Raw genomic sequence first — 19,723 nt, 5'->3', positions numbered from 1 at the left:
TATTTGAAAAATAAAATGTTTTATTACATAAGCACAGAAAATGATAATATAATGTATTCCTAATCTTAAGCGCAGCAAAGTTGTAAAGGTTATTTATTACTCTAGACTAAGCAAACTTAGTTATTTTAAAGAATAATAACATGATAATAGGTAATAAAATCTTTAATTGGTGATTCACTTCTTCGTCAGAGAATCCACCAACCCCTTAAAGGCAATACACCCTTCTTCATTAGCTTCCTTGTACCCTGGGGCTGTAGATTTCATATTTTCGAACCATCTGCAAAATTTCAGTCATAAATTAGAATTATTAGGTCGTGTAGTATGAAATGAGTAGATTCTCGAAATGCCACATTCAACTGCGAATAACTTCACTCTAAATCTATATTTGGACTTGACTTTTTTATGTGGAAAAGGCATATTCTTCCTCTTTCGATCAGAGTTTAAAGTATTAAAAATTATTGAAAACTTTTATTTTTATAAAAATTTTGTGCAGCCATGCAAAATAGTGAAATTCGTGTGTTAATGAAATATGAGTTCCATCGTGGAACCACAACAGCTCAGACGGCTCGCAATATTAATGATGTGTTTGGTACTGAAGTCACTTCACAGCAAACAGTATCTCGTTGGTTCATGAAATTTCGTTCTGGCAATTTTGACCTAACAAATGAACCACATGGACGACCTGAAACTCAAGTGGATAACGATCCACTGATTACCACTTCTTTCAAAATTTGGATAACTTCTTGGTAGGGAAAACATTCAACTCCGACGAGGCTGTCAAAGCTTCCCAAGAGTTTATCGACTCCCGGCCTGCAGGCTTTTACAGCAGGGGAATCAATGAACTTTCCGTTAAATGGCAAAAGTGTATTGATAATGGTGGTGCATATTTCGATTGACAATAAAAACATTTCATATGAAAAAAAAACGACTAAAGTTTCAATTCAATTCTACTCATTTCATACTACACGACCTAATATAATCAGTACAGTGCACAATGATGTAAAGAAGTGAAATACAGCTTGACCACCCATCAAAAGGTTCTCGCTAACTTGGAAAATGTTACTTTAACATTGTTAGATTTTTACAAGTTTTCTTGAAATCATGTGCTAAAGCGAGATAGATGAAAGAAAAATTCCATGGTTACCGAGATCTAATTAATTTGCGGAGACCCAAAGGACATCAGTCATGCCTACCTGGTAATGTTTTTGTACGGAGACAAATCATATCCTATTACATCGTAAGTAGAAATGGTTGCGACAATGGTTAGGTCTGCAACAGTTAAAGTGTCCCCGGACACGTATTTGCTGTTCTCCAAAAAGATGTCCAGGAATTTCATTGCGTCGTTGATCTTTTCCAATTTAGCAGGGTCATAAGAGCCTCCGGCGAAAAGTACGGGATACTACATTATTAAAATTGAAAAAATGAGAGATATGTTATTAACTTTGTATATCAATTGAGATACCGGTACCAGTGTATAGAATACAGTACTTATAACATTCTCTTTGTATTCCCGCACCCAATACTCCTGTACCATGAACACTTATATTCTGTACAGTTGTATGTGAAACAAGATCGATCGGGATACCTGTAGAGGTATACAGGGTATAGTATTTAAAGTACCCTATCAGTACTTCCGTATCCTGTGCACCTGTACCATGTATCGGATGTGCCGTTAACAAAGGACGCCGGCTGTATCTCTAAAACTACTAGAGATGAAGTTTTGAAATAAAATATGGTAAAACAAAAGTGACCAAGAGAAAATGCTGGAAATATTTTTTAAATTCCTAACTCTACCACCAGGTGGCGTACCTCATATAATGAACGAAAATATGTCAAATAATTGAAGAAAATGCAATGAAAACATGGACTGAAAATGTCACAATTTTATTTGTGGAGAGTTTTTGCATAAGTTTTTGTATATGATTTTTTTTATATATTTACAAGTTTTCTGTAGAGGGCGCTGCGAATATTGTCAGATAAAAACTTAAATATCTCGGGAATGGATCATAGGATTTAAAGAAACGGTGGCACGTTAGAAAGAGCTTTTCGCTCTATCCAAGGATGTGTCAGACAATTCAGTTTAATTAATGAAAGTACATTTAGAGGGGGACTTTATTATAAAATCCGTATTTTTTGTAAATTTCTTGCAAATGTTAAATGGAATGATATGTGTTCGGTATTTTAGTTAGCAAGAACATACAATTTTATTTATATCCTGAAAATTTTAACTCGATGTCTCTATTTGTTTAGAAAATATGCCTATTTTTATGCGACATCTATAATATTTAGCTTCCGCGACGCTCACGATCTGCTGATGACTTTTGGCACTCAAATACTCTTTGAAGTTAACGAAAAAATGAATTTAGCGCTTTTGCCCAAGTTTCAAGTTGATTGTAGATGATGCTGAATTCGTTTAAATCAATTTCGTTTATAGTTTTTTGTCAATTCTTTTTGTTCTTTATCTCGCTAATTCTCGAAATGCGTATTTCAAATGAAGACTCTGTCGACATGTTGCAAGTATATTTCGAATGTACGGAAAATACGACTGTATCTTCAAGGAAACCATCATGTCGAACTTTTTCGTTTTTTTCTTTTTAAATAATTCAAAGTCAAAAATATTTTTTTTATAGGTGTGTTCGCACCACGAAACGCTCCTTTAAACGCGTGTCTTTACCCCCTTTTAACTAACTCCGTTTTGATTGCTTTTTCGGAGATATCTCTGCTGTTAAATTTAATATATTGATAGCAAATACCCAAAATTCCCCATATATACTTACATAGTAATCAGCAAATCTGGCGTATAAAGTTCCAATGTCGAAGTACAATCTCTGGTCCACTAGAGCTCGCTTTTTGGGGTCTTTGGGGTACAATGAGTCATCTTTACCATATTGGTCCACAAGGTAAGTTATAATAGCGCGACTCTCCCATAAAGCGAAACCATTGTCATCAATGGTTGGAATGGTATGTTGTGGATTCAGCTGTTGGCGACAATAACAATAGTAATTTCTTGCAGTAATTACTGAGAAATCTTATATAAACTATTCTTAGAAAAAAATCTGTAGGTAAATCCCCCTGGTAAGTAGGTGCTAGACTCGGTATAGCCGAATTCACATCGCTCAAAAAAAATCGATTCCGAGATATACCCCCTCAATTGGCCAGCACTTTATTTATAATTATAAAATAATTTCCAATCGCCAATGGCTCTTGTCAAAATGACAGCTAACTATGTGAAGTGTGGTAATTATTAGAAGATCTAGAAGTAGATCTAGATTCGAGTAGCCCTTTTTTATGTTGTCGAAATTAAGCAGCGACAAAATTTTGGAAAACATAATTAGAGAAGTAATTAATGAAAGAGATTCGCATTTTTTTCATGATCGCTGTAAAATCTTAGACTTTGGTATATCTTCATATTGGACACACTGTATATTATTTCGTTTCACGTACGTTTACAAAAAAGACTATACAATTTTTTAAATGTTTTCCAGCCGTTGTATCATGACTAGTCCTTTGCAAAAGGCAGAGTGTTTTTTTGTATGTTTTCGTACCGATATCGTTTAGATGATTTAGTCAAGTGGTAGCACAAGAAATAAGATATTCGTAATGCGAAATAAACTAACAGTCGGAAGTTCTTTTATTTGAAAAATTCGTTAGATACGTCGCTAATGTAATTAATTAATCGAGAGTGGGTTCAAAACATGAGCGGTGTAAATGAGTCGCCATAAAATTAGTTCTGTTTTTCTTCTACAAATTGACACGTGATTTTGCAAAAGTTCATAGTTTCGTTGTCCCATGGAAGCGCAATTTTTGTCAACGAGGCTTTGGAAACAAAACAGTAACGCTTGGGTTGTTAATGTCGTTGACGTCTTCTCCTGTTTCCCTCGTGAAAATGATCAAATTTAGAGTGAGGATCCGGAAAAAATTTGGAAAAGTTTGTGCGGAGTTGAATGTTCATCAAATAGAAACGTGACGAGTGTTCCTAGGGGATTGTGACCGGTTAAATAAGGTAAAAATCGCACTATTAACATTCGATTTTATTTGACAACATCGGGAATATCGTGTCATTATCGTTCGGGTCTCCGATGTCGCACGATCATCGGGTAACACACCTTGACGAAGGTCAAATTGAATCGAAATCAAAGTTTCGACTATTCAGAAGCAAAGTTCGAAGGCGCATGTAAGCTCGCGCACCGCAGTGCGTGCTGTGTCGGATGTAAACAATAATTGAAATTCCTCTTCTCAATGGTTGATGGATCATTATTCCAAAAGGTTAATTTGCGGTTAATGATTTGTGTTTGCTCATTGTAACTAATTTAACCTTTTTCTTCTCCTAATTTTATTTTCTGCATTGATTATTAACCTGAACAATAAGCGGTTTCGGTTGGTATCTATAAAAGACGACATTCCTCGGAGTTTTCGTCAGCTGAATCTGTCGAAGGCATTTTGGCAAAGTTCACACACTAATGCGACAATTCGATCAAAAGAGAATTTGCAAGCACAGTAACGTCTGGATAATCCGGCCCCCTTATAATCCGAACGATATCTATAATCTGAATTTCTTGTCTTTCATTTTGCGAGTATAAATGGCCACTTCATTTTGACACGTGGTGTTGTTAGTGTTTGTGTGCAAAGCTTATCATGTCTTTGAAAAGAAAACACAATACTTTAAAATTAGAACACAAGGCTAAAATTTTACGTGCATTGCAAGCGGGACGCTCATTATCAAGTCTTGCAGTTCGGTATAATGTAGGAAAATCCACTATATGCGAAATAAAAAAATAAATAAATAAAGATCCCATTAGTAATTATTTTTTGCGATTTTGAAAATGCTGAGAATGGTGATCTCTAGAAATGTTATTCCAAGGTTCCAGGCCGCAGTATTTTCAATTTGCACTTTGCTTGGAAAATGAATTCAAAAAGGAGAGTAAATGGCAGTCTTAACCGAGGTCTTGATAGTTAACATTGTTCTTCTTGCTATAAGTGTTACTTTCCTCATTCAGGTAGTTCTGGTTTAATAACTGAAACTTCTTCATTATAAACGCGACAAAAATATACACATAATTAGATACTACCTACACCTATACCACGTCCAATTGAAGGTCTCCACGAATGGGTATTACTTTCGGTATAAGCAGTTGACCCTTGACGACCTACTTTTTGATTGATTATTCTGAAAGCCAACAGAATATCTATACCTACCATCAAAAAAGTTGTATTATTCATATTTAGACTTGACCCATATTCCCAACAACTAAACGAATTATTTTGGTATTTTGTTTGTATCGTCCTCTTGGCTTACACACTTCACTTTTCATTGCATCAATGAGTATCTTCCATAAATTAAAATGGCCAATCGTGGTTATATAGGTTTCGAGGATATATTAGTTGAATAATTTATTTACATTTTAGAAAAGAAGAGAATTTTAAAATAATTGCCTCAACCTCAACTCGTAATTAGTGTATGACCGAAAAAGTGACTAAAATGGCGACCCTCCATATGGTCTATACCACATGAAGCCCACAATCTATTATCACATGTAACGGATAAATCGATACATTCTTGAAAACAAAAACAATTTAAAGAAAAATTAAAATATCTTTCTCTCCCTCTCTCTCTTTCCGACTCTCATGCACACTGGTTTTTAGATATATTCTATTTCTAGTCAATTCGGATAACGTTAATTTAATTTCATGATGATGCAAGTTTTCAGTTTATTACGTACATTTTATTAAACCACTTTTCCCAATTTTCTTCGTAATATAGATCGATGACTAAGCAGATTTCAATTCAAGACTAATTATAGAATTAAATCAGGTAGCTTCATTTCGTAACTCAGTTAACAAATGGAACCCAGGTTTCTTCTCCTCCTACAGAAGAATTAAAAACACTCATGTACTAAAACTCAGTAGAAAATGCTGTTTTGTGCAACTCGTGACACAATGCGGAATCTCACTTCACTCGTCCTGCAGAATTTCAGTAGCCAGCATTTCTAGATCTTTCAGAGGAACGTTTTTCAGAACTGTAGGATGTAGAATCTGCCTTTTTCTAAATAACATTTTTGAACACTCTGGATACAGCTAGCTACCATTAGTACGCCTCCCGGTAAATTAAATTTTTGATAATTTTTTTTATACCGAGTGACACACGAATAGTCACGCGATTACGTGGGTTTACGAAAAAGTTAGGAACTAATTAAAACTTAAAAATAAAGAATTATTTAACTATTGAAAAAATATTAAAATAGTTAAAAAAATTGTGATGAAAACAATCATCTGAGAGCCACAAATTGTGCATAACATGGTTCAATTTAAAGATTTGTACAGTCCATCTCTCTTGATTGCTGGGACACGGCATCCACCACACCACAAACATAACTTCAAGAATGGATGTAATATATGTATGTACCTTAATGAATTCTGGAGTGAGATGTTCTCCAGCCATCAAATCGGTTAATTTTAGATTAAGATCCAATCCAAGGGCTTTTGCTGTAAGCTGGACAGCTCTGCATGGTGCGGATCCAGGCAAGTAGTAAAGGTCGATGGTCATTTTGAATCTAAAAAATCAAATTAATTATTAAAATACATCTAAAGACAGAAGCAATTACTTTCAGCAATGGCTGGGGAAAAAAAGGAGCAACTTCATGTCAGGAATAACCTGAACTAAAAAATAAATACTTTTTCTAAGCACTCCTCTTAAATATCCAAAGTTAGCTGGGAATAATGAATTTCGCTTGACATTTTTATCTCCGTTTAATTGTGTGAGGCGTTAACCGAAATCCCCATTCATCAGATGATAAAATAAAATTTTTATAGGTATGCAAAGTGGACACTTACAGATCCCACTACGTATTTACAATATGACGTAGTGAAAGGAATTTACTAATAACAAGAGTGGCAGTACTAGATCGAAGTACCTATGTATGTATGTAAGTGAAAACGAAAGTAGTCGCCGATTTGCTTTACATATTTCTTCTTTACTTGAATGTGGGTATCACACGGCTTTGATGTAGGCTGATTTTCCTTTCAACCCACCTTTGTATCTATATCCATGCATAACTAATATGTCACGAAAGGAGTTATGTATATGTGCAATTTAATTAGTAGTTGAAGCACGTTTTATTCAAGTTTAAAAGACGTCATTATACACCTGCTTAAAATTTTTTCATAATCATTGTTTATTAACAAAACGGTAATATGAAATTGAATAATTTATTTTTTTTACTCAAAACACATCAACTCTTTCTTCTTTAATTTTAGAAATAATGTCTCACACACCAAAAGGAGTTGTTGCGGTGGAACTGCACTCTATATATATTTTTTAATATATTAATTTATTGATTGTCTATTAATATTATTAAATTAACTATTAAATGTACAGAACACCCACATTGAATTAGAAATGAGAAATCATCCTATTTTTAAGGGATAAGACGTGTAGGAAGTAAATTGAAGAACATGTCCATGTACATTTACAATAAGTTACTGCATTTAATTCATTTTTCTTAAAAATGGAACATTACGACAACTCTTCAAATAAAATACTTCTCTAGTGCATTCCAAGAATTCTTCATTGAAGCTCAACAAAAATGTACAAGAATGCATTTTTGCATTAATTTTTCTAATAGAAAATACCATTACTATCCGATACTACGCCTGCACATCAAATAACAAACTCATCATTGCATAACAAATTGCAACATTTTGAAATGACTAATATTTGATGTATGGCGAGTAAATAATGCCAGTCATTCCTAGTTTACTGTACATGGGGTCTGGCCTTGGTAAGTTCATAATATGGGAACCCAGCTAAATAGATTTAACCTCGGTTTAACTGTAATGGCTGAGATAGGTATTCTAATGCAAATGCTATATGTACGCCTGCTCTTGTTTTTTGTACTTATCTCGTAATTATCTCTTCTTGTTTGTTATCATATTAAGTACCTATGAAGGTATTTCATAGATATACAGGATATTAACTATGTATGTATTCTGTTTCTCAGATCTTAATTTTAGACTGCCAATTTATAAATTAACGACTAATAGTCGACAACGAGTGACCCCAGAAAGATAATCAAAAGGATTCAGGTCGGGTGATTTGGGGGGCCATATATGTATGTATGTGGTCCTACACTTCCGATTCAACGGCTAAAGTGTTGTGATGCATCAGTCTACATGAATCTTATCTTTTGGCTGGTCATTAAATCAATATCAACATTTGCACTTGTACTTAAGTCAGTTTAGCTTGAAATTATTTTCTGAGTGTCCCCTTGGGTTATATTTTTTTGCTTAAAGATGCTCTCCCCCTAATTTGTAATTATTCAAACAATGACACACAAATATACAAGATAAGCAGAAAATTCAAAGTTCAAGAAATAGATAAACAATTACTTGTGACGAAAGTTTTCAGTGGTAAAAGAGGGTTTGGCACCAGAAAAAAATGTTACTTTGTAAATTCTCATAATTATTAATTTAACGAATCGTACCAACGAAATTTAAGTGGTGCAAAACCTATAGATAAAGAAAAAATCCTGTATAAAAGGGAAATACTTATTAATTCAAGTTTTAAGAACTTTTAGGAGCACGTATAGTGGTACAAAATGGTCTCGGTACGTATGTGGAATTTTCTGCGATAAATATCATAAACAACAACAATTTTTTAAAATTTGTTTTCAAATCGTTATCTATTGTACATTTTCTCAATTTCAACATTAGTATCTTTTAATACGTTAAGATGAATTCCAAAAATTGTGAATTATCAATAGATCTGCAAAAATTGATTGTGAAATTATATGCTGAAGGAAATTCAACGAGTAAGGTGGCTAAAATTGTTGGAAAATCTAAGTCAACGGTTCAATACGTTATTAAACGTTATGGAAAATACGATGACGTTAAAACCAGGAAACGAATGGGTCGTCCGAAGATCCTTAAAGAGAGACATGAACGCCATATTCTGCAAGAAATAAGAAAGAATCCAAAAACATCTGGAGTAAAAATCGCTGAAAGTCTTAAGGCAAATTTGAATTTAGAATGTAGTGGTTAAGCGGTCTGAACAGTCTTAAGAAAAAATAATTATAATGCTAGAACAATTCGTAAGAAGCTATATCTTTCAAAAATTAATAAAGGAAAAAGATTAAAATATGCTAAAGAACAAGAGTTTTGGGATCAAGTATTTTTTAGCGACGAAAGCAAATTCGATCTTTTTGGATAGGAGGGAAGGCAGAAAGTATGGCGAAAACCAAATACCGAATTTAAAAATGAAAATGTTTGTGGTATTGTTAAGCACGGAGGTACAAGTGTTATGGTTTGGGTCTGCATATCTAACGCTCGATTGGAAAATTAGATTTTTGTCGACACCATCATGGATACTAAAGTATATTTAGATATTCTAAAAACAATTAATTGGTTAATGCAGATAAGTTGAGTTTTAGACGATCATTTATATTCATGAATGATAACGACCCAAAACATTTAGCCTATTTTACCAAGAAAACTTACTTTATAACGCAAAAAGTGTATTAAATCGACCTCCTCAGTCGCCCGATCTAAATCTGATCGAACATTTATGGGAAGAATTGAGTCGAAAATATAGAAACATTAAAAAAAAATCAACAAGAACTGAAATGTATCTTACAAAAAGAATGGAATAAAATAACGTCATCAGATACCAAAAATCTTGTAAATTCAATGAATCGGAGGCTAAAAGCAGTTATTAAATCAAAGGGAAACGCCACGAAATATTAGTTTTTAATTCTTTGTTAAATTAATTTTGTTTTTTTTGCCTTGTTATTTAAGAGTCCGGAGACTTTTTTGAGATAAAATTGTATTATTTTCATAAAAATAGGGATTAAATTTTTTGTTAACTTATTTTTAAGTTTTCTAACGGTAAAATGTAATTATAATTAAATAAGTACATTATTTATGTGAACATAAAATTTGAAAAATGTTGTTTATCGTATATTTTTTCTTGGTTTCTTTCAAAAAATGTATTCTTATGAAGACTTTTTTGTACCACTGTTTATACATGAAAGTAAAATATTTGGCTTACAATCATTCACAGATTACCGTCTGAATTAATGACTGACTACTACGAAACATATAGTATATCTAATTTTTCTAAGTTAACTAGCCCCAACAGCCAACAGAACATTAAAAATAAATATATAAATTAAAATTAATATTTAAAAGTACTACTATACCTAAGAACTTTTAAGAGAAGCCGGCCGGCGAACTAACAAACAACGATCAACCGGTTCAACTTGGAAACTATATCAGAAATCAGATCCCCTATAATGCCTCCAATACTAATAATAGACAGAATTGAGGGGGAATAAAAAATTTATTATTTCCTTCTAGTCTTCGCAATTACACAGTTTCTCTCACTCTTACTTATTCTATCACAGGTCCCAAAAATGAATGTATAGTGCGTACATGTTCTCCCACCACCACCTTCACATAGGGTTAGCTGTGCTCCGACCGGAACATCTGTCCCCTGTCCCCCCTTCACTCCATCCCAAGGCTACTGCTACTGTTAGGCAGGACGATACAGTGTTGCCATTTATTACCAAGTTGTACTTCCTAATGAAATGGGAAGTGTTGTAAAAAGCGTAGTATCAATAAAAGGTATTAAAAAGAAGCATCGCAATGTTAATTATCAATCAAGGCTCGAGTAAAGAGGAGGGTTCGGCTAAACGAAAGCGCAAAAAAAATCCTTAAATAATATATAGTGACCGACAGAAAGTATGCACTATATGGGATTTTTTTAATTTGAATTTATCAAAAAATTTTATTCTTGATAAAAGTTTGTGAATTCCTGCAAATTCAAAACGCAGTTTACAAAATCTGTGTATCTCGTTTCATATGGGGGAGATTCGAAAATTATGAAAATGACTCATGAGTAAAGTACCTTTGTTTTTAATTTTAGAGGAAACATGTATTATGAAAAGTTGTTTAGCATTGAAAGATAAGCCCAACAATGAAGTTTTCTACAAAATTTTACCAAGAATAAAATTTTCTGAAAAATTCAAATTAAAAAAATCCCATATGGTGCGTACTTTGTGCCGCTCACTGTATATGTATAATCCATATTATTTTCTTTTTTTTTATATAGTTGATATATCTTTTTTATTTTTTTTAATAAGTATTTTATAGAAAGAAAAGACATCGAACAAAGTAGCACTACAAACTAACGAAAATGCATAGTTGCCACTTTTAAGTGGATGACTCGCTTGCAAAACTTCCGTTATCTGTTGCTATTAACAACCTAACCAACAACTTGTCACTTATGTTCTATGACTATGTTTATGTTTTGTTTCTGATTAATTTTTCTCTTAGTAGTTTTGGTGTAATTTAGTAATATACCTGTGATATTAACTCGTTTGGACGTCTTTCCTGTTCCTTTAGATGAATATAAGTACATATTTGGAACAGGGCTTCTAACCTTATCAAAACAATGGATATATTAAAGGCTGAAATGGAAAGAAAACGTAAAGAACTGGAGGAAAAAGACCTCTTGGTAAACTTCAAAGTCTCTCTCAAACAATAAATTCATAAGCTTTCCTAATAACATTTTCAGAATTCAAAGCGAAAATACTTCAGGCGTGGAGAGCTCACAGAAAAAACCCTAGAACAGTACAAAAATAAATATAATCAGCCCGAAGATTCAAGCAGTTCAAAATCTCTTCCAGAAGGTTTGTTTTTTCTCAATAATTCTTTTTGCCCCCTTAAGAGTCACATTAACATGTGAGAACCTCAGTCACTGGTTTTTGCCTTCTAAAAAATAGGGATGAGGTATTAAATTAATGAGTGATCGATTAACTATGTTTGCTGATTAGTTTTATTATTATGTAGCTGTTATGAAATTATTGTGGCATGAGTAGAGCTTGAGAAATGATAGGATCAGGTTTCTCAAACTGGAGAAGCCAGTGCCTTTATATATTTTTTAAATAAATATATGAGCAGTTGGGAATATCAGTGAAGTGAAGGATTATGAGAGACATCATGAGTATTTGCATAATCTGCCAGGTAATACAGGACTGGACAATCAAGATAATTAATTAGGTGGCTTTGACCCATAAGCTCATGTTTCACCATACAAGAGCAATGCCTTGTATAATTGTTTATCTTTTACAGCTTTATTAACACATCTTTAAGGCAAAATCTTTTAAAATGTATATATGGTACACAACTGAACCCCACAGGGTGAAATAAATATTATAAGTAATAGTTTAAATTTATTAGTGGAGTTAAACCACTACATATCATTTGTAAGGAATTGTCAAACTACATATAGAGATACTAAAGAGAGAAAATATGCTTTTAATCCAAGAATATAAGAGTATATAGATAAATTATGTACTTTCTGAAAGAAATGGTGTAGATTCATTATTCCATAGCAGCATAAGAAGTAACAGTAGGCATTATGAAAACAAAATTTAACACTACTATCCATATACTTTGAAGCACTAAGGCTTATCTCATAAATCTTGCTATGACCATTGCTGATATAGAACTATGAACTTGCCTTGTATTTAATATGTATTAATATGTTTGTTTCAGGAAATAAAACAGAAACAGACATTAAACACAACATACTCCCAAGGCAGGAAGTTATTAATAAACTGAGGGATAGAGCTGAACCAATTATTCTGTTTGGAGAATCAGAGGCAGATGCTTGCAAGCGCCTGAGGAAGTGTGAATTATTAGAACATGAAGTCAATAAGGTAAGTTTTCAGTTAATTTGTGTTTATAATGTGTATAAACTACATAAATAAAAACTCTTTTGTTGTGTTTTAGGGCTTTAGGAATGATTTGCAAGAAGCGATGGACCAAGTTGATCAAGAATATTTAAATGAGCTTTTAAAATCAAAAGCAACAGATGATAGTGATACTAAAGCAGGTACAGCAGCTAATCAACCTAATGTCAGTTATGAAGAAATATGTGAAATGGCAAAGAAGATGGGGAGAGGCAATAGGGAACATGATATGCAGACCATAGTACACTTCATTCAGGTAAATTTATTGCAGGTTCTATGATCACTGAGAAAGGGGGATAGGAGGGCATAAAACCTTTGTTTTTTATTATTGAATTTTTCTGAAATCTTCTACATCAATAACAACTATATTATATATATTAACTATTAATATTTTAAGAATAAACTATTACAATTTACTTGAAACTCATTTAAGAGATTACTAATGATCTGTTATTAAGAGTCCTCAAATCTGTCTGGAACCTATGAATTAAGGTGTATATGCTGGTGGTTCTATTTTTGCTTGTGGGTGGAACGTTGTTGTATCTGAAAAAATGTATATTTATAAGTATTTACTAATTTTTTTATTATTTCTCAATGTGAAATATTTTCTAATTTTACTCACATTGTGGTGGAGCCCCGGGAACTCTTGAATGTGGTTGAGATGTACCAGATATGGCGGTAATATTGGTTACTGCCAGCACTGGTATTATTGAAATTAGCCGTCCTGAAATACGTCTTATGAAATTTGCACTACTTTGAGTAAAATTATTTTCATACCTTGGGCAATAATATCATTTCTTAACTTCTTGTAAGCAGATTGTGCGTGGAACACGAACCCAAATTGTCCGATAACATAAAATACCATCAAAATAATACCTATTGTTAATAGGGGTTCCATTTTCTCACAAACTTAAACTTTCCCAATTATAGGTTCTCTTGAGCTTTAACTGGCCTTATTTATCAATATTATGTTTTTCATAAAATATTACGAAAACCTTGTTGCGATTAAATATCTCTCTTTGATAAGCTTATCAAAAAATATTCTGGGAATCGATATAGATTTGAAAATTCAACGTCATTATTGAGGATACTCAGAAGTGATTAATGATGTTAGCAACCACTCCACAAGTCTCTAACAGATATCCCAGGAATAGATATTTACGTTACTAGAGAAGCAACAGCAGTAAAGTATATTTTCAAATTTCTGTAGAGCTTTAAAAAACGGTTCTCGGAATTTACGCCTTCAGCTCGATGATTCTCTGTTTTTCAAATTGTTAGTACTTTCAGAAGGTATTTTATAAATCATGGGTTTGAAATGACTAGAAAGAAAAAATCGAGGGGTATCATATCCTATGATATAGTTGGTCATTAATTTATAATTCACCAATTTGTCAGAAAATCAATGATTGAGCTACTCTTTAATTGATAAAATGTAATGAGCGGGAGCTTTATCTTGTTAAAAATGCCCGTTATTCCCATTGAGATCTTAGAGCTGCATTTTCATCAACTTGGTTTTCTAAAGATGGAAAGATAAATGGGTTCATGATGTTTTTTGAAAGTTGCAAATACAAATGTCTAGTTAAATTCGTTGCTAACAACTCAACTAGTAGATTAGAAATAACCCACCTCCTCTTTAAATTGTTCCTGGAGAGACTTCATTGCAGCATAAGTGTTACTAGTTGGATATGCATGTTATTGAAACCCTATATTGTTTCCAGTCGAATAATATCTGTGATTAAAAGATGGTTTACTGGATTACCGATTAAAGTGAAAACAAGATACGTTGATGGATTGGTTTTTTTTTATCTTAAAAATAAAAATAAAAATACCATCAGTATATGAACGTTTTAATTAACATAGCTGCAAAATTTTCTGAATGTGTTATTTCACTAAGAATAATAGCCGTTATCTGACAATAAGGGCAGGATTAATTACTCTTGCTGATGCTGCACCTGAAACTAGTAATTTTATAGTTAGTTATTTTAATTTTGATTGACCTTACTAGAGTCAACGTTAGACGGATGGACTGCGATCAGCTGTTTACGCCTCCAACGGATATTGACCTCGACAAAGAAGTACCCTGACAAAAAAAATTAATGAGAAATAGCTGGAGTCCCATTTATTTGATTTTCGGCATCCGATTTTGAAAAATGCTCCTTTCTAGTTGACTTTAAAAGATTAGTTTAAATAAGACATCAAAATAAAGTTCCTCTCGGGACAAGGCAAATGTTTAACGGTCAAGGGAACTAGAAACAGAATTTTTCGGGTATCGAAAGATGGAAGACAGATGTATGGGGTCCTGTTTTGCTTTTTACCCACCTTCATCCAACTTTCTGTAGAATTTCCGTATCTTCAAAGCATTCACTACAAACTGTAGCAACACTAAAAGATTACTTATAGAGAATACAACGATAAATATTGTGCATCTGAACGTGAAGTCTTCCATTTTGATGTCATCTGCCAAAAGACTAAAGTACGATAATGATAAATGCGGTCTACTGTCTTTTGCTTATATCTCAGATAATTTTTATCACGTCAGATATTTGTGATAAAAATATTGACTTATTTGTGAATTTTTGGTGATAAAACCAAACGGAAGTACTTAACGAACAAGTGTATTAATCACCCGTTAATGTATGTATTAATTTCAACGTTTTTCAACATTACGACAATCCGAAAAGTAATAAAATTGTAAATTTCCCTATTAATCCGGACTAATCTTCAAAAGTGAATAGGTACCGATTATATGTCAAACAAAGGTGCTGAATGTGTCAGACCTAAACAGGTATGGCTGCGTAAACCAACCACAACGCGATGAAAAATAATACGTTAGGTAATGGGGGTCATTGATGAATGTTTTTATATACATTAAATTACTGTGTCTCTTTAATAGTACTAGTCACAAATATATCGTAAAATAATATGGTGTTCTTGTTAATCCAAAAGCAAAACGGGATTAATTATTCTCGGAACTTCTCCACCTAAAAATAAAAACAAATACGATTTAAATTTTTGCTACAAACTTTACTATTCGTATACCGAAAGGAACAGCTAAAAGTTCCACCCACATCATTTGTTTTAGATTTGTAATTATCACTGATAACTGTACCAAGAAGATAGTTTCCATCTTAATAGAAATGTTGACCAATGTTGGGCTGTGATCTCATTACATTTCTATGAAAATTATCTTGTTAGTAGAATAAATTTACCAAGAGTTTGCCTTGCTACCATTAGGGCCAAGATGCCAAAGTTCTGGCTACTTTATGACAAAGGTAATGTTCATGGAAATGTTGAAATGAAGACAGGGTGGTGGTCAGCTTCGCGGTTTCCGTGGAAATCATCTTTCAGGTAACGTTGCCAGTATATTGTCACGAGTAGTCCTTATGTACTTAAATTGATTGTAACTTTTATCTACTCCGTTTCATATCAATATTATTTGAAAATTCAAAATTTGCAAGTTTATGAAGATTAACTAGTGTTTATTATTAATCTTAATTAGGTAATTACTTAAGTCAATGTTGCTAGGTGGAATGGCTCTCAAATAACTTCTTTCCGTTGTATAAACATCCTCAGTGAAGTAATATCCTGAAAATTGCGATTTTTAAGTGAAATTCATGTATTTTAAAACTAAAACTGTGAATGTATCCTCTCTTACCTTCATTCAATAATTTTCGAGACCTCCAAATGGTTTTTGCAAGGCAATGAAGTTGTATAAACAAGAAAAGATTAAAAATCAATGCACTAATGAAAATGATCAATCCGGCGATATTTTCCATTGTTTCTTACCGTAACTTGAACTAAATAAATAAAATATATCTGGTTCTTATCAAAGTGACGCATTCATGTGTGTTTTATGCTATATACAGCAGTTTTTCGTCAATTTTCTGTTTATCTGTATCAATAAATTTATATCATTATTCTCATTTCCTACCGTTAATTAGTTGAAATGTTTAGGTTTATTTACTGAATTTCAGTTGCTGTTATCAAAATGGGAAGCGCAGCTGCAAACGAGGTCTCAGGAGGGAAAAAGATCGACCAAAGGGAAACTACTGGGGGCTACATACACTCAGACGCAAGTCTACCTAAAACCCTTGTTAAGGAAACTAAAGACTTTTACCCTTCCCGAAGACATATCGGACAGTCTGACTGAGATCATTGTCCATCTTTTAAATAGAAATTATTTGAAGGTAAAACGACTCACATCCATCCATATTCTCATTCAAATACATTTTTGTGGTTACCCAGGCCAGTGATGCGTATCTTCAAATGGCAATCGGCAATGCGCCATGGCCGATTGGGGTGACTATGGTGGGTATCCACGCCAGAACCGGGCGAGAAAAAATCTTTTCGAAAAATGTGGCGCACGTGATGAACGACGAAACCCAGAGAAAATATATTCAGGCCCTAAAAAGACTTATGACAAAATGTCAGGAGTATTATCCAACGGATCCGTCGCGGTGTGTGGAGTATCAACCGATCCACGAAGGACCCGTGCCCTCTTCAGGTTAAGTATTTTTAGTGGACGAAGGAATACGCTTTGTTTTAAGTTATAAAATAGAAAATAAATCAGATGTATTGTTATGTTGACCCACAGTGGATGGAATATTTTATAAGTTATTATTTAAGAGTAAATTCGTGCATAATTTAGTGAAAATATGACTCAAATTTATTTAACGTATAACTAATTAATTAGAAACAAATACTGTTTTAAATAGATAATTATTATATGTATAAGCTACTGAAGTTTTTGGTATAAAATTAAACTAGTTTTGATTTCGTTTATAAACAACACAGTGTTCCATTTAAGAAAAGGTGTTTTTTTTTAATTATCTTTACAACGGGATGTTCATTTGTCTTTCTGGTACCATCATCGCCACGCGTCCAAGAAAATACAACTCTTTGCATTTTAAACTAGAGCTCTATCTCTACTAATAACAAAGTTAACAATGATGCACACTTAATTCGGTACACTTTGTATATGGTGTTTTTGGGAAATTTTCGGGTGTACGAATTCAGTTCGACTGTATAAAAAGACTCGATTAAACCTAGTTATTTTTACTGTTTTTTGTTTTTTTTTACTGTGTTAAAAAATTACATGTATTTAGGGATCAGAAAAGATAATAAAAAGATGTCGATTATGAACCTTTATTTTCTATGTTTTTACATATATTGGCACTACCAGCGTATTCAGCCAAGTGACCAGTGCACTCTATTTTAATTCTTGTGCATTAATAATGCCAGGTCGTAAAATTGCTGCGTTTAATCGAGCAAGAATTACTGCTCTACACGATGCAAGACATTCTAACCATCAGATATCGGAAATCTTGGACATTCCTAGATCTATGATACAAATACTACACACACATCAAGAATTTGATACAGTAAAAAACAGGCTATATAGTGGATCTCCTCGAGGGCCTAGCGAAAGGGAGGATCGTTATTTGATGCAATATGCCCGCAGACATCGCACAGCTTCAGCTTTTAGGGCCCAATTTTAAGGTACATTTCCCCGTGCTATATCGATACCTACATTTCGAACACGACTTCATAATGTAAATTTAAGTGCCACAAGACCATTACGGGTCCCCATTCTATTTGCAAGAGGTGTTGCTCGTCTCCAGTGGGCGCTAGAGTTAGGGGTTGGCTTTTGCACCAGTGGTGGTCGGTATTATTTACGGATAAAACCAGAATGTGGCTGGTCAGTGGTGATAATCGACGGAGTCTGGAGAGAACTAGGTCGAACGCGAATACTCGTACGAATACTTTTTGCAAATCTGTGTTTGCTCATTTCTTTATTCATGTTGTTACTCTCTTATCGAGTAAAAGTTTTTTTTTCTTTTTCGGTAAAAGTATGTTTTAAAAGTTCAAAGAGTATTTATGATCAATGTGGTGTAAAAAATGTGTAATCGAGACGCTATGTTTTATATAATATTATCTGCTGTACGAACGCTTTCTGCACTGACTCTACGTGTTGAGCTATAACTCAATTCTAATTAATTCACTTAAATTATAGCAGCCTGTTAAGACTTGAAGCGAACTAAAGCCAAATAAATCAAAATAAACAAAATATTCCATATTTTCTTCTAGGTAAAAAAAAAATTAATACTAATAGCTACTACATCAAACAGTATGTATTTGACACATACAGGTGTCACCAGTTTAAGTCGGAATGTAGGAATTGTGCAAGTGGGAGAAGGACCGCATAAGTTTTAATATGCTTCCGACAAAGACCAACAACGAAGTGGGCGGAGTTAGTCCAGCCGGCAATTCCACTTCCATGGTTAAATTAGTATCGATTTCGCTGTCTTTGCGACGAAGGAAATTTTTAAAAATAGCAGGGCAAAAAGCACCAATGTAAATAAATGGGAAAAAAACACAATAACTGTGCGCGTTAAAATCGAATTTTCTTACATGCTTTATTTGCACTGGTCAATTTACATGGTTTACGATATTTCGATTCTCTTCAATTTCGTCGTGAAACTACAGCCACTGTTAACTGCTCAGTTTTGGACCCACCAAAAGATCATAAGCAAAAATCAGCGAATTCAGACCATTATATTTATTAATGACGTAATTCAGTTATGCTATAATAGGGAAATTTACAATGATTTATAAAGAAGTAAATATTCTGAAACAGAGATCGGGCAAATAGATCTGGACTTACTCTGACCATTTTAGTCGTTGGCCTCTTAATCCACTTTCTTGTCATCTCATCTTTGTCTTGTTTATTTTTCATCTTTGTCTTGTTTATTTTTCATCTTTGTTTTATTTATTTTTCATCTTTGTGTTGTTGTTTATTTTTCATCTTTGTGTTGTTGTTTATTTTTCATCTTTGTCTTGTTGTTTATTTTTCATTGTCTTGTTGTTTATTTTTCACCTTAGTCTTGTTGTTTATTTTTCATCTTTGTCGGAATATTAAACCTTATGCAGTTCTTTAATCTATACAATTTCTATATTTTCATTTGAACTGGTGA

At 33.2% G+C, this 19,723-nt stretch overlaps 2 protein-coding genes and 2 long non-coding RNA genes across 4 annotated transcripts; 1 reads left to right on the top strand and 3 right to left on the bottom strand.

Annotated features, from left to right (window-relative positions):
* Positions 1-2: 2 nt before the first annotated feature.
* LOC136417546 (glutathione S-transferase 1-like) lies at positions 3-10,351 on the bottom strand. Its single transcript, XM_066403297.1, has 5 exons — positions 10,194-10,351; positions 6,404-6,551; positions 2,778-2,978; positions 1,194-1,399; positions 3-277 (listed from the first exon to the last, which is right to left on the bottom strand). The coding sequence occupies exons 2-5, from the start codon at positions 6,542-6,544 to the stop codon at positions 175-177; spliced, it is 651 nt and encodes a 216-aa protein (XP_066259394.1). The 5' UTR covers positions 6,545-6,551; positions 10,194-10,351; the 3' UTR covers positions 3-174.
* Positions 10,352-11,349: 998 nt separating this feature from the next.
* Positions 11,350-17,291, top strand: Prp18 (pre-mRNA processing factor 18). Its single transcript, XM_066403225.1, has 6 exons — positions 11,350-11,509; positions 11,570-11,684; positions 12,553-12,716; positions 12,790-13,005; positions 16,724-16,936; positions 16,995-17,291. Exons 1-6 carry the CDS (start codon positions 11,447-11,449, stop codon positions 17,256-17,258), a joined length of 1,035 nt encoding a protein of 344 aa, XP_066259322.1. The 5' UTR covers positions 11,350-11,446; the 3' UTR covers positions 17,259-17,291.
* On the bottom strand, positions 14,590-15,236 carry LOC136417523 (uncharacterized). Its single transcript, XR_010752821.1, has 3 exons — positions 15,069-15,236; positions 14,752-14,829; positions 14,590-14,701 (listed from the first exon to the last, which is right to left on the bottom strand). It is a non-coding gene; the product is annotated as an uncharacterized lncRNA (long non-coding RNA).
* LOC136417511 (uncharacterized) lies at positions 15,626-16,573 on the bottom strand. Its single transcript, XR_010752818.1, has 3 exons — positions 16,405-16,573; positions 16,257-16,334; positions 15,626-15,730 (listed from the first exon to the last, which is right to left on the bottom strand). It is a non-coding gene; the product is annotated as an uncharacterized lncRNA (long non-coding RNA).
* Positions 17,292-19,723: the final 2,432 nt, after the last annotated feature.

Source organism: Euwallacea similis, chromosome 28 (assembly GCF_039881205.1).
Source record: "Euwallacea similis isolate ESF13 chromosome 28, ESF131.1, whole genome shotgun sequence".
Lineage (NCBI taxonomy): Eukaryota > Metazoa > Arthropoda > Insecta > Coleoptera > Curculionidae > Euwallacea > Euwallacea similis.
The sequence above is the reverse complement of the archived record's forward strand: the minus strand, read 5'-3'. Positions and strand labels throughout refer to the sequence as shown.

Bases quoted from the DNA above. Each gene is read 5' to 3' on its own strand.
- LOC136417546 (XM_066403297.1), bottom strand. From the start codon at position 6,544: ATGACCATCGACCTTTACTACTTGCCTGGATCCGCACCATGCAGAGCT. The intron at 2,979-6,403 runs GTACATACATAT...TGTCGCCAACAG, and splicing joins TCACTCCAGAATTCATTAAG to CTGAATCCACAACATACCAT. The intron at 1,400-2,777 runs GTAAGTATATAT...TTAATAATGTAG, and splicing joins CCAGATTTGCTGATTACTAT to TATCCCGTACTTTTCGCCGG.
- Prp18 (XM_066403225.1), top strand. From the start codon at position 11,447: ATGGATATATTAAAGGCTGAAATGGAAAGAAAACGTAAAGAACTGGAG. The intron at 11,685-12,552 runs GTTTGTTTTTTC...TGTTTGTTTCAG, and splicing joins TTCAAAATCTCTTCCAGAAG to GAAATAAAACAGAAACAGAC. The intron at 12,717-12,789 runs GTAAGTTTTCAG...GTTGTGTTTTAG, and splicing joins TAGAACATGAAGTCAATAAG to GGCTTTAGGAATGATTTGCA.